Genomic DNA, 13069 nt, shown 5'->3' on the forward strand with positions numbered 1-13069 from the left:
ACCACACCAGGCTAATTTTTATATTTAGTAGAGACGGGGTTTCATCATGTTGGCCAGGCTGGTCTCGAACTTCTGACCTCCGGTGAGCCGCCCTCTTTGGCCTCCCAAAGTGCTGGGATTACAGGCGTGAGCCTCTGCGCCCCACCAGTCACTGAAGTTTGACAGAAGGATTCACTAATTGTCATGGGCAGATGTTTATTACCCAAGTACTATTAGGTTGGTGCTAAAGTAACTGCGGTTTCTGAAAAGTAATTGAAAACCGCAATTACTTTTGCAGCAACCTAATATTTTGGACTTTCTGGAAAGTAAATCTGAATTATGGAAGCATTCATCGCTAACGCAAAACAAGTATCAATCACATCAGGAGACTTCCTAGAACCTCTCCATCCGTTTTCCTCCTCACCTCAATCCAAGCCACTCAGATTTCTTGACACTTCATGATCATCTGAAAGGGGTATTCATGTTCAAGCAAAGCTTTTGGCTGCCCCGTCTATCCTTGTGATGCAGAATTTTACCAAGGGTCTCTCCTACTCCTTTCTAATTTCCCCCAAATGTCCACTAGTTGGCCAATGGGTGCCCTGCTTGGATATGCACGGCCCATTCATCCAACGAACATCTTCGGGGCTATGCAAGTAGTTGCGCGCACATATGTGGGGTTGAGTGTTAGGGGGAGGGCCCTGAAAAACATTCCTATAACATAAGGCCTCGTCCCTAAGGCTTATACAACCTTACAGTTTTCAGTAAGCGCTACAGAATGAACAGTTTAAGGAAAACGCTGTTACCAACGCACTCCTTTCCTCCCTAAAACACACGCCATGCATCACTTTTTTAAAAATTAAACGAGTTAGGGGAGCTTTATCCAACGTAACATGCCAAGGAAGGATGACGAGGGAATAAAAATACGGGATTTCTTTAACTCCTGAAAAATTAAAAAGTGGTCTTGGTTCACCCGGTGCCCTAACTCCCCGCCCCCAAAACCAATGGCCTCCCAGCGCCATCCTCGACCTCTATCGAACGCAAACCCCGGGCCTCCGGGTCCCGGTACCCGCCGGGCAAGGCCTCGCACGTCTAGGAGAGCCTAGGCAGAGGCCCCCGGCCCGTGCCCTTCCGCAGCGGCCCGGAGCGGCCCGCGCATCCCCGGTCCGCACGACTCCGAGCGAGCGCCGGCCTCACCGCCCGCAGCCCAGGCGGGGCCTGCGTTCCCGGCCAGAGCCCCGCTCCAGCCGCCGCTACTCACTGCCCATGGCTGCTGCTGGGGAGGCCCAAGGGGGAACTGCGGCCTCGGCGCTGCCTTCGCTCGGCTCCCGCGGCTCGGGCCTCGGTACCGGCTCCCAACGCGATCCTGCCAGCCCCGCGCAGGCTCCGCCCAACCCCGCGCAGGCTCCGCCCCCGCCACGTGACCCGCGCGCCCGCCCGGCCCAGCCCCGCCCCCAGGCCGGCCGTTGGACGACGTCCGCTGCGTTGCCATGGTGACCACGGGCGCCCCGAGAGGCGCGGCTGGCTGGCCTGGGGGCAGGGCTGGGGCGGGCAGTCGCGTGGCGTGGGAGCTGCGCAGAAGCTGAGGCTACCGGGTTCTTCGTTGCCTATAGGCTTTCCCTGCTCAGTGTGGAGAAGCCGCCGTTTCCTCGCGCGCCACGGCCGACTCAGGCCTCCTGGGCACCCTTCGGGGAGGCCGCGATCCCGGCGCTGCCCGAGTAGCGCGGGGAACACGGTTCTGGCCCCGAGACCTTGGGCTGAGCCGCCGCTGATCGCTGACAGGACCGAACCAATCTTATTTTGCCTCCTTTTTTTTTTTTTTTTTTTTTTTTTTTTTTTTTTGAGACGGTAGTCTCGCTCTGTCGCCCAGGCTGGAGTGCAGTGGTGCGATCTCGGCTCACTGCAAGCTCCGCCTCCCGGGTTCACACCATTCTCCTGCCTCAGCCTCCCGAGTAGCTGGGACTACAGCCCTGCCACGGATAATTTGTTTGTATTCTTAGTAGAGACGAAGTTTCACCGTGTTAGCCAGGATGGTCTCGATCTCCTGACCTCGTGATCCGCCCCTATCGGCCTCCCCAAAGTGCTGGGATTACAGGCATGAGCCACCGCATCGGGGCGCTTCCTTCTTATCGTTATCTCTTGGAAGTTTGTAAAACTTTTTGACACGTCGTTGTGTGTAGTTAACAGTTACGAACTCCTCTGTCTCGACGTAAGCTAGGCCCCTCCATCTTCTCCAAAACACAGAGATCAGGATCGTATGCCTCCTACCGTGGAACAATTTTCCTGAAGCCACTGTTCTCTTTTTTTCTTTTTTTTTTTTTTTTTTAAGAGCTGGTCTTGCTCTGTGGCTCAGGTTGGAATGGAGTGCAGTGACACAATCATAGCTCACTGCTGCGTCGAACTCCCAGTCTCAAGCGACCTTCCCACCTCAGCCTCCAGAGTAGCTGGGACCAGCAGGTCTGCGCCATCAAACTCAGCTGATCTTTGTATTTTTTGTAGAGATGGAGTCTTGCTATGTTGCCCACGCTGGTCTCGAACTCCTGAGCTCAAGCAATCTGGCTGTCTCAGCCTCCCAAAGTGCTGGGATTACAGGCATGGACCACCACAACTGGCCTCAAGAATCTGTTCTAATGTTCAGATCTATGTCCATGAAATAAATTATATATTTCAAGGGGGTATGCAATTTAGGTCCAGCTTGCATGGGTCTCTGCTGTATTTGAGGTCAGCTGGGACAGCCCCAGGGCTGGGGACTGGAATGATCAGGTGGCTCCCTCACTCCCCAGTCTGGCATTGGGTGCTGGTGTCAGCTCCAGCACCTCCAGATGCCTTCTCCAAGTGGCCCGGGCTTCCTCACAATGTGGTAGCTAGCGTCCAAGGGATGTCCTCAGAACTGAACCAGCATCTTTTACTGCATTGTGTTTGTAGGGGCAGCCACAAGTCCTAGGGACACCTCCTCTAGGGGAGATTGTGGCAAGATTCTGGAAGAACATGTGGGATTCAAAATACTGCTGTGGGAATTTCTGGAAAATCCAATCTGCCACAGTAATAATCTCCCATCCTGTTAATTCATCCTTACCTCACTCTACTTTGTATTAGTCATTTTTATACTTGCCTAATCTCCCCTGCTATGCAGTAAACTTCTAGATGGAGTGGGCGTGCTTACTTTTTCTACTATGTACAATAGCCTGCAAAATGATTGACTAAAGTACAGTTTTGACACGAAATTACGAGCTAATTTCATGAATGCAATATCCTTTCAATAAAGATGCACTAAATTCCAGCCTGGGCGACACAGTGAGACCACGTCTCTGTGAAAGGTAAAAAAACAAAAATCAGCCGGGCATGGTGGTTTACGCCTGTTGTCCCAGCTTGTCAGGAGGCCTCAGGAGGATGGCTTGAGCCCTGGAGGCAGAGGTTGTAGTGAGCTGAGATCGCACCACGGTACTCCAGCAGTGGGTGGGGGACAGAGGGAGGCGGCAGGGAAAGATGCACTAAATTGAAAATATCACAGAAGGTGAAGAATATCCTGTGCCTCTTTTTACTGCTATTTCTGGGATAGTTCCACGGTTCAGGTAAGAGCCTGGGAATGAGCTTTGACACTCTGGATAAACTTTGTGAATTACCCTTCCACCATTCTTTTTTTTCTCTTTGAGACAGAGTCTCGCTCTGTCACCGGGCTGGAGTGCAGTGGCCAGTCTCAACTCACTGCAGCCTCTGTCTCCGAGGTTCAAGTGATTCTCCTGCCTCAGCCTCCCGAGCAGCTGAGATTACAGGCACATGCCACCTTGCCCGGCTAAGTTTGTATTTTTAGTAGAGATGGGGTTTCACCATGTTGGCCAGGCTGGTCTTGAACTGCTAACCTCAAGTGATCTGCCTGCCTTAGCCTCCCAAAGTGCTGGGATTTCAGGCACGAGCCACTGCTCTTGTCCCCTTCCACCATTTTTTCTACCACTACATGCCACCCAGGGCTTTTCCTTCACTGCAATGTGCCACCTAATCTACATCCATCCAGACTCTCACTCTACCTTGATCTTTCATTGTTTTAGCGCATCCAACAAGAAAATGTCTCTATGTATAAAATGCGTTGTCTTCTCAAATAGATTGTTAGCCCATTGAGGACAATGGGCAACCCATTTTGTCTTTTACTTCTGTGTATTTCTAAGGTCCATAAAAATGCAATATAGGGAAGATGTCAATAAAGTATTTCTCGATGAAATACCACTTTACTCTTAAAAGGTCATTTCTGGCGTTCAGTTCAATTCTAGCTGGATCCCCATATGAGTCAAAGAAAACAGGGATATGACACTAAAGTTATATCAATTTAATTTTTTTTTTTTTTCTTGAGACAGGGTCTCCCTCTGTCACCCAGGCTGGGGTGAAATGGCGCTGTACCGGCTCATTGCAACCTATGCCTCCCCGGTTCAAACGCTCTGCCTTCCTCAGCCTCTCAAAGAGCTGGGATTACAGGCGTGAGCCACTGTGCACCCTGTTTAATTTTTTATCTACTATTATTTTTCACAGTAGGGGTCTCACTCTGTCGCCTAAGCTGGAGTGCAGTGGTGAGATCATAGCTCACTGCAGCCTCGAAGTCCTTGGTTCAAAGGATCTTTTCACCTCAGCCTCTGGAGTTACTGGAACTACAGGCATGTGCCACTGGCCTGACTTAGACAATTTTTAAAAATTAGACTGGGTGTGGTGGCTCATGCCTGTTAATTCCAGCACTTTGGGAGGTCAAGGCAGGAAAATCATTTGAGGCCAGGAGTTTGTGACCAGCCTGGGCAATATAGTGAGACCTAGTCTCTGTAAGAAAAAAAAAAAAAAAAAATTGTTTAATTAGCAGGGCATAGTGGCAGGCACATTAGTCCTAGCTACTTGGGGGCCTGAGGTGGGATGAACACTTGTGCCCAGGAATTCGAGGCTGCAGTGAACCGTAATCATGCCACTGCACTCCAGCCTGGGGGACAGAGGGAGACCCTGTCTCTAAATAAATAAATAAAATTGCAGTTGGCAGTGAGAAAAGGCGTCTGCTTTAGATTGCACTTTATCAGATTTAAATACAATGACAATGAATTACTCTTTCTACAGAGTAAGAGCTTTTGGGGTTTTTTAATTGATGAATACTAGATGTACATACTTTCAAGGTGCATGTGATAATTTAATACATTCATATAATTTATAAATATCAAAACGGTGAATTTGGGATATCCATCACCTTAAATATTTCTCTTTTCTTTAAAATAGAATCATTTGAATTCTCCTCTAGCTATTTTGAAATGTATAATAGATATTGTAAACTGTGGTCACCTACCGATCCATCTAACAGTAGGTCTTATTTCTTCTATCAAACCATATATTTGTACTCGTTAATCTACTTCTCTTCATTCCCCTACCCCTTCCCCTCTCAACCTCTGCTAACAACCGATCTACTCTCTATCTTCGTGAGATCCTTTTTTGTTTTGTTTTGTTTTGTTTTTTGAGATGGAGTCTTGCTCTTGTCACCCAGACTGGAGTGCAATGGCAAGATCTCGGCTCACTGCAACCTCTGCCTCCTGGGTTCAAGTGATTCTCCTGCCTCAGCCTCCCCAGTAGCTGGGATTTACAGGCACCCACCACCACGCCCGGCTAATTTTTTGTATTTTTAGTACAGACAGGGTTTCACTATCTTGGCCAGGCTGGTCTTGAACTCCTGACCTCAGGTGATCCACCCGCCTCGGCCTCCCAAAGGGCTGGGATTACAGGCGTGAGCCACTGCACCTGGCCGAAATCTACTTTTTAAGTTCCCACGTGAGTGAGAATATCCAAGTTTTGTCTTTCTGTGCTTGACTTATTTCACATAACATAATGACCTCCAGTTCCATCCATGTTGCTACAAATGACAAGATTTTATTTTTTTTAAATGGCTGAATAATATTCCATTGTATATATGTAACTTATTTTCTTTAATATCCAAATACATATGAGAAAAATGTAGGTGAAGCTTTTGGAACCTCAAAAGTCTTGATCCTCAATCTGTGACTTACTTCCAGTGTAATCTTTTTTTTTGGAGGGGGGGTAACCCTTTTATTTCTTCAATTTTGTCAAAGGGCCAGGCATGGTGGCTCATACCTGTAATCCCAGCACTTTGGGAGGCCGAGGCAGCCTGATGCAAGAGAATTACCTGATCTAGAAAGGCGGAGGTTGCAGTGAGCCGGGATTGTGCCACTATCCTCCAACCTGGGCCACAGAGCGAGATTTGGTCTCAAAAGAAAAAAAGAAAAACTTAGTAATTTTATACTTGTGTCTTATTTATATATGTTATTTATATCTATGCCATTTTCATGTTCAATGAGGAACAAACCGTAAATTGGGTATTCAAGAAGTAGAAACAGTAGCAACCATGGGAAAATTTTAGTTTTGTCTGAAATGGCAAATTATTCTTAGTAAAAAAAAAATATTTTTTAGTAAGAATAGTAAGAACTATTTTGCTTAGCTTTTCCATGTCTTGCACACACATGCTATTTGGGAAAAATACTCTGAAGCTTAGACATCTTTAGTCTGACTGTATTACCTTTGAAATTTTATTATTTTTTAAAAATTCCTTGGTTGAGAATAAAAATAGTATCCCTTTTACACTTTTTTTTTTTGAGATAGAGTCTTGCTCTGTTGCCCATGCTCGAGTAGTTCAAGTGATTTTCCTGCCTCAGCCTCTCAGGTAGCTGGGACTACAAGCATGCACGACAACGCTCGGCTGATCTTTGCATTTTTAGTAGAAACAGGCTTTCAAACCAGGTTGGCCAGGCTGGTCTTGAACTCCTGACCTTACGTGATCTGCCCACCTTGGCCTCCCAAAGTGCTGGAATTACAAGCATGGGCCACCGTGCCTGGCCTACTGAATTTTTAAAGGAAAGGAAGTAATGAGTATTTGATTTGGAATTCCTTAAATGGTCCCTTCCTGCAAGGGACTGTAAAATGCTGATCCATGTTGCAGTAGCAATTGAGAGTAGAGAGGTCAAGACAACAGAAGACACATTTCATGGCTCGAGTTAGAGAAGACATAAAAAGAAACCATGAACAGGCTGTGAGGTGTAAAATTAGAAATTTGGGCCGGGCACGGTGGCTCAAGCCTGTAATCCCAGCACTTTGGGAGGCCGAGGCGGGCGGATCACAAGGTCAGGAGATCGAGACCACAGTGAAACCCCGTCTCTACTAAAAATACAAAAAAATTAGCCGGGCGCGGTGGCGGGCGCCTGTAGTCCCAGCTACTCAGGAGGCTGAGGCAGGAGAATGGCGGGAACCCGGGAGGCGGAGCTTGCAGTGAGCCGAGATCATGCCACTGCACTCCAGCCTGGGCAACAGCGTGAGACTCCGTCTCAAAAAAAAAAAAAAAAAAAAAAGAAATTTGGAGAGATCCACCGGTCACCGTGGCTCATGCTTGTAATCCCAGCACTTTGAGAGGCCGAGGTGGGCGGATCATGATGTCAGGAGAAGGAGGCCATCCTGGCTAACACGGTGAAACCCCTTCTCTACTAAAAATACAAAAAACTAGCTGTGGCACGTGCCTGTAGTCCCAACTACTCAGGAGGCTGAGGCAGGAAAATCTTTTGAACCCAGGAGGCAGAGGTTGCAGCGAGCCGAGATCGCACCACTCCAGCCTGGGTGACAAAGCGAGACTCCGTCTCAAAAAAAAAAAGGTTAGTTTAGAGCTCTCCAAATTTCTTTTTCTTTTTCTTTTTCTTTTTTTTTTTTTTTTGAGACAGAGTCCCTCTCTGTCACCCAGGCTGGAGTGCAGTGGTACGATCTCGGCTCACTGCAACTTCCACCTCCCGGGATCAAGCGATTTTCCTGCCTCAGCCTCCGGAGTAGCTGGGATTACAGGCATGCGCCACCATGCCCTGCTCATTTTTATATTTTTAGTAAGAGATGGGGTTTAGCCATGTTGACCAGGCTGGTCTCGAATACCTGACCTCAGGTGATGCACCCGTCTTGGCCTCCCACAGTGCTGTGATTACAGGTGTGAGCCACCACGCCCAGCCTAAACTAACCTTTTACAGAGATCTAATCTTCCATCTCATTTTTGTGCTTAGACTTTTGAAATCTTTTCATTCAAGAAATCCAGGAGCCCTGAGGGAAAAAAATGACAATGTGCTTTTATTTTTTTTCTTGTTAAAAAAATACAACATTGGTAATCGTTTTCATTAAATAGACCTTTGTGACTTTACTGATTTACATGAGTGGTGCTAAATTACATGATTTATAAGACTTGACACAGGAAGGATGCACTGAGGTATATGGGAAGAAAAGGGATATGAATACTAGAGAAATGTTAAATCAATAACTAAGGCACACTTTCGAATGTGAATCATAAATCTACCACTGTGGCGAGAACAGCCTATACGTACTGGATTCTGAAAGACATGATCAGTTGCTGGTAAAAGTGGAGAAGGCCTGGGTTTCTGCCAGTCCCCTGGTACTTCCCACACCACTTCAGAGAAAAAGCGTCATGACACAAGAACGGTAGACGGTAGAGGCCCCCAGCACTGAGTCAGGGGAAGTGACATGGTTTGCTATTTAGTTATGCTTCCAGTACTTGGTTTAATTTCACAGTGAGGGAGTTGGTTGGTGATCTGTAAGAAATCCCCAAGCACCTGGTGTTGGGAAGTTCCCTCAAATAAAGAGGTGTTCTTTTCTTTTCTTTTTTGTCTCTCTCTCTCTCTCTTATTTATTTATTTTTTGAAACGAGTCTTGCTCTGTCGCCCAGGCTGAAGGGCAGTGGCAGGATCTCAGCTCACTGCAACCTCCACCTCCCGGGTTCAAGCGATTCTCCTGCTTCAGCCTCCCGAGTAGCTGGGATCACAGGCACACACCACCATGCCCAGCTAATTTTTGTATGTTTAGTAGAGACAGGGTTTCGCTATGTTTTGTCTGGTCTCGAACTCCCAACTTCAGGTGATCCACCCACCTCAGCCTCCCAAAGTGCTGAGTTTACAGGCGTGAGCTGCAGCGCCCGGCCAGGAAATGTTCTTTAAGCACCACAAATAAACATACTGTACCAGGGACTTGTAGGGGCAAGACTGATGAACCAGGGGCTGAAATCCCTGTATCAGAAACCCAAGACAGTTAAAAATAGTTAAATATCACTGTAAGAACAATTCAAAGAAAAACAAGTTTACGGCAAAACAGACTACAAATCAATTTCATCATAACTAAAACTCCTTAATTTAAAAATACAGTACTAGAAGATCATCCACCCAGGGATTTGTATTTAGTAGGACCTAGATTTGCTAGTGTTGGGGAGACACTTCATACAGTGGCTGGAAAGCAGCACCACAGATTTATATAAAATGAAAATATTAGTACTGCCACAGGACTTTAAAAAAAGGGGGAAAATTAATGGAAGTGACATGCATCAAACAAATCAAGAGGCAGTGTTGAGGTCATCTCCATGGAGCTGTAAACTCAGAAGTGTTTCCTGGTCACATGTGGTCAATTAGGGTCAAGTCTGAAATCATCTAGATAATTACCTAGTTTTCCAGCTCATTCAGAGCTAAAATCCATAACACTATCATACTTTCCTTTGATTTTCTGAGATGGAGTCTTGCTGTGTCGCCCAGGCTAGAGTACAGTGGCACCATCTCAGCTCATTGCAACCTCTGCCTCCCAGGTTCAAGCAGTTCCCCTGCCTCAGCCTCCGGAATAGGGAATAGCTGAGACTACAGGCACGCGCCACCACCCCCAACTAATTTTTGTTCAAGTGATTCTCCTGCCTCAGCCTCCCGAGAAGCTGGGATCACAGGTGCCCACCACCACACCCAGCTATTTTTTGTATTTTTAGTACAGGCGGGGTTTCACCGTGTTGGTCAGGCTGGTCTTGAACTCCTGACCTCAGGTGATCCACCGGCCTTGGCCTCCCAAAGTGCTGGGATTACAGGCGTGAGCCACCATGCCTGGCCTTAATGGCCATTTTCTTAAAGAGAAACAGTGTTTCTTCAAAAGTCATCATTAAGCGAAGGTCTTGGAGAGGATATCTTCATGCTGGTGCAAGTGAACTGTGCCAATTCCTACAGCGGGTACTGGCAAAGGGGGCCGGCCCACCAGACGGAGCTGTAAGTGCAGCAGAGAATAAATAAAATGCCATTTTGACGAGCTCAGAGCTCTGCTTAGTTCCAACAAGATGATGCATGTATTTCTCTTAGTTTGTTTAACCATAAATCACCTCTTTCAAATAATGAGTTACACAGAAGAGATTAGAGGGACAGGGCTCCGTGCCTCAATGCCTGTAATCCCAGCGCTTTGGGAGGCCGAGGTGGGTGTATCACTTGAGGCCAGGAGTTTGAGACCAGCTGGCCAACATGAAAAAAACCTCATCTCTACTAAAAATACAAAAATTTGCCAGGCGTGGTGGCCTGCGCCTGTAATCCCAGCTACTCGGGAGGTTGAGGCACGAGAATCACTTGAACTCCAGAAGCAGAGGTTGCAGTGAGCTGAGATTGCACCACTGCACTCCAGCCTAAGCAAGAGAGCCAGACTTTGTCTCAAAAAAAAAAAAATAGATTGGTGGCAAATATGTCACCACTAACAACTAATGGAATGCTAGGCAAGATAAGGTAAGACAAGTTCTTGAATTTGTGCTATTCTTTTTTGTTTGTTTGTTTGTTTTGAGACGAAGTTTTGCTCTTCGTTGCTCAGGCTGGAGTGCAGTGGCATGATCTCGGCTCACTGCAACCTCTGCCTCCTGGGTTCAAGAGATTCTCCTGCCTCAGCCTCCTGAGTGGCTGGGACTACAGGCATGCATCACCACGCCCAGCTAATTTTTGTATTTTTAGTAGAGATGGGATTTTACCATGTTGGCTAGGCTGGTCTCGAACTCCTGATCTCAGGTGATCAGCCCACCTCGGCCTCACAAAGTGCTGGGATTACAGGCGTGAGCCACCATGCCCAGCCTCAGGTATTTATTTACAGCAATGGGAGAACGAAGTAACACAATGGGCCTAGAATGAGTGTTATTGAGCATATCCAGTCCCACACTATAAAACAAGCCTGCTAGTCCTCTGGCTTGTCCAAGGCTTGGATAAGACATGCTAAGGAGGGTAGTGGGACAGGGAGCCGAAAGGTAAGGGCTTTTACTGTTTTGAGTATAACCACCCTTTTTTTTTTTTTTTTGAGACGGAGTCTCCCTCTGTTACCAGGCTGGAATCTCGGCTCTCTGCAACCTCGACCTCCCAAGTTCCAGTGATTCCCCTGCCTCAGCCTCCTGAGAACCTGGGACTACAGGCCACCACACCCAGCTAATGTTTGTATTTTCACTAGAGATGGGGTTTCACCATGTTGGTCAGGATGGTCTCAATCTCCTGACCTCATGATCCGCCCGCCTCGGCTTCCCAAAGTGCTAGGATTACAGGCATGGGCCACCACGCCAGGCCGAGTATAACCACTTTTTTAAACGTGATTTTAATATTTTGATGACCAAAATGTTATGCAGCAAAACAAAAAAGAGAAGAAACAAAACATGTAGGCCAGGAGCGGTGGCTTGCACCTGTAATTCCAGCACTTTGAGAGGCCGAGGTGGGCGGATCAGGTCAGGAGATTGAGACCATCCTGGCTAACAGGGTGAAACCCCGTCTCTACTAAAAATGAAAAAAAAAAAAAAAAAAATCAGCCGGGCATGATGGCAGGTGCCTGTAATCCCAGCTACTGAGGGGGCTGAGGCGGGAGAATGGCATGAACCTGGGAGGTAGAGTTTGCAGTGAGCAAAGATCACGCCACTGCACTCCAGCCTGCGAGACAGAGCGAGACTCCGTCTCAAAAAAAAAAAAAGAAAGAAAGAAAAACAACATGCACACAAGACACTACCAGAGAAAACATGTGATTACCTTGCAGGCCAGCTGCTTTTCAAACCTTGGAGAAACAAACGACCATGGACCCATGTTCTGAGGTTCTTCCTGACTCCAAATATGATCTATGAGAGAAGAAATTCATTTCAGCACCTCAAATAGACACATGCACACAGTCCCCAGTTTACTGTGATTCCACCTACGATGCTGTCTTCAACTTTACAATGGTGTGAAAGGGATTCACATTCACGAGAAACTGTACTTCAAGTACCCGTACAACAATTGTGTTTTTCACTTTTGGTATAGTATTCAATAAATTATTTGAGATACTCAACACTTCATGATAAAATGTAATCGATTTTGTGTTGATTGTGCCTAACTGTAAGCTAATGTGAGCGCTCTGAGTGTGTTTAAGGCGGGCGAGGCTAAGCTGTGTTTTGTAGGTTAGGTGTATTCAATGCATTTTTTTTTAAATTTTAAGTTCTGGGGTACATGTGCAGGATGTGCAGTTTTGTTATACAGATAAATGTGTGTCATGGTGGTTTGCTGCGCAGATCATCCCATCACCTAGATATTAACCCAGCATCCATTAGCTATTCTTCCTGATGCTCTCCTTCCTCCCCCGCGACCCTCGGACAGGCCCCACTGTGTGTTGTTCCCTTCCTTGTGTCCACGTGTTTTCATCATTCAGCTCCCGCTTATAAGGGAGAACACGCGGTATTTGGTTTTTTGATCCTGCGTTAGTTTGCTGAGGATAATGGCCTCCAACTCCATCCCTGTCCCTGCAAAAGACATGATCTCATTCCTTTTTAAGGATGCATAGTATTCCCTGGTGTATATGTACCACATTTTCATGTTCTTTTTTTTTTTTTTTTTGACACGGAGTCTGGCATCCAGGCTAGAGTGCAGTGGCGCAATCTCAGCTCACTGAAACCTCTGTCTCCCAGGTTCAAGCAATTCTCCTGCCTCAGCCTCCCAAGCAGCTGGGACTACAGGTATGCGCCACCACACTCGGCTAATTTTTGTATTTTTAGTAGAGATGGGGTTTCACCATGTTGGTGACCCTGGTCTCAAACTCCCAACCTCAGGTGATCCACCCACCTCGGCCTCCCAAAGTGCTGGGATTACAGGAGTGAGCTACTGTGCCTGGCCTGCATTTTCAATTTAACAGTATTTTCAACTTACGATGCATTTATTGGGATGTAGCCCCCTCGTAAGTTGCAGAGCATCCATAAACCAAAACAGGAAGGGGATTATCTAGAGATATATTTAGAGAGATTTTT

At 47.0% G+C, this 13069-nt stretch overlaps 2 protein-coding genes across 4 annotated transcripts in view; both read right to left on the minus strand.

Annotated features, from left to right (window-relative positions):
- Positions 1-1385, minus strand: part of LOC105490613 (SEC61 translocon subunit alpha 2) — a 41663-nt gene extending 40278 nt beyond the window's left edge. The window contains exon 1 of the mRNA XM_011756410.2: positions 1238-1385. Coding sequence (XP_011754712.1) covers positions 1238-1244 — 7 coding nt within the window. The 5' untranslated portion in view covers positions 1245-1385. The remainder of the gene's footprint in view (positions 1-1237) is intronic.
- Positions 1386-8077: 6692 nt separating this feature from the next.
- The window catches only part of LOC105490650 (dehydrogenase E1 and transketolase domain containing 1), a 54521-nt gene continuing 49529 nt past the window's right edge, over positions 8078-13069 (minus strand). For all 3 annotated transcript variants that reach the window (XM_071070487.1, XM_071070488.1, XM_071070486.1), the window contains 2 exons: positions 11826-11911; positions 8078-10056 (listed from right to left, as the gene is read on the minus strand). In XM_071070487.1, the coding sequence (XP_070926588.1) occupies positions 9955-10056; positions 11826-11911 (188 nt within the window). In that variant the 3' untranslated portion in view covers positions 8078-9954. The remainder of the gene's footprint in view (positions 10057-11825; positions 11912-13069) is intronic.

This window comes from Macaca nemestrina, chromosome 9 (assembly GCF_043159975.1).
Source record: "Macaca nemestrina isolate mMacNem1 chromosome 9, mMacNem.hap1, whole genome shotgun sequence".
NCBI classification, from domain to species: Eukaryota; Metazoa; Chordata; class Mammalia; order Primates; family Cercopithecidae; genus Macaca; species Macaca nemestrina.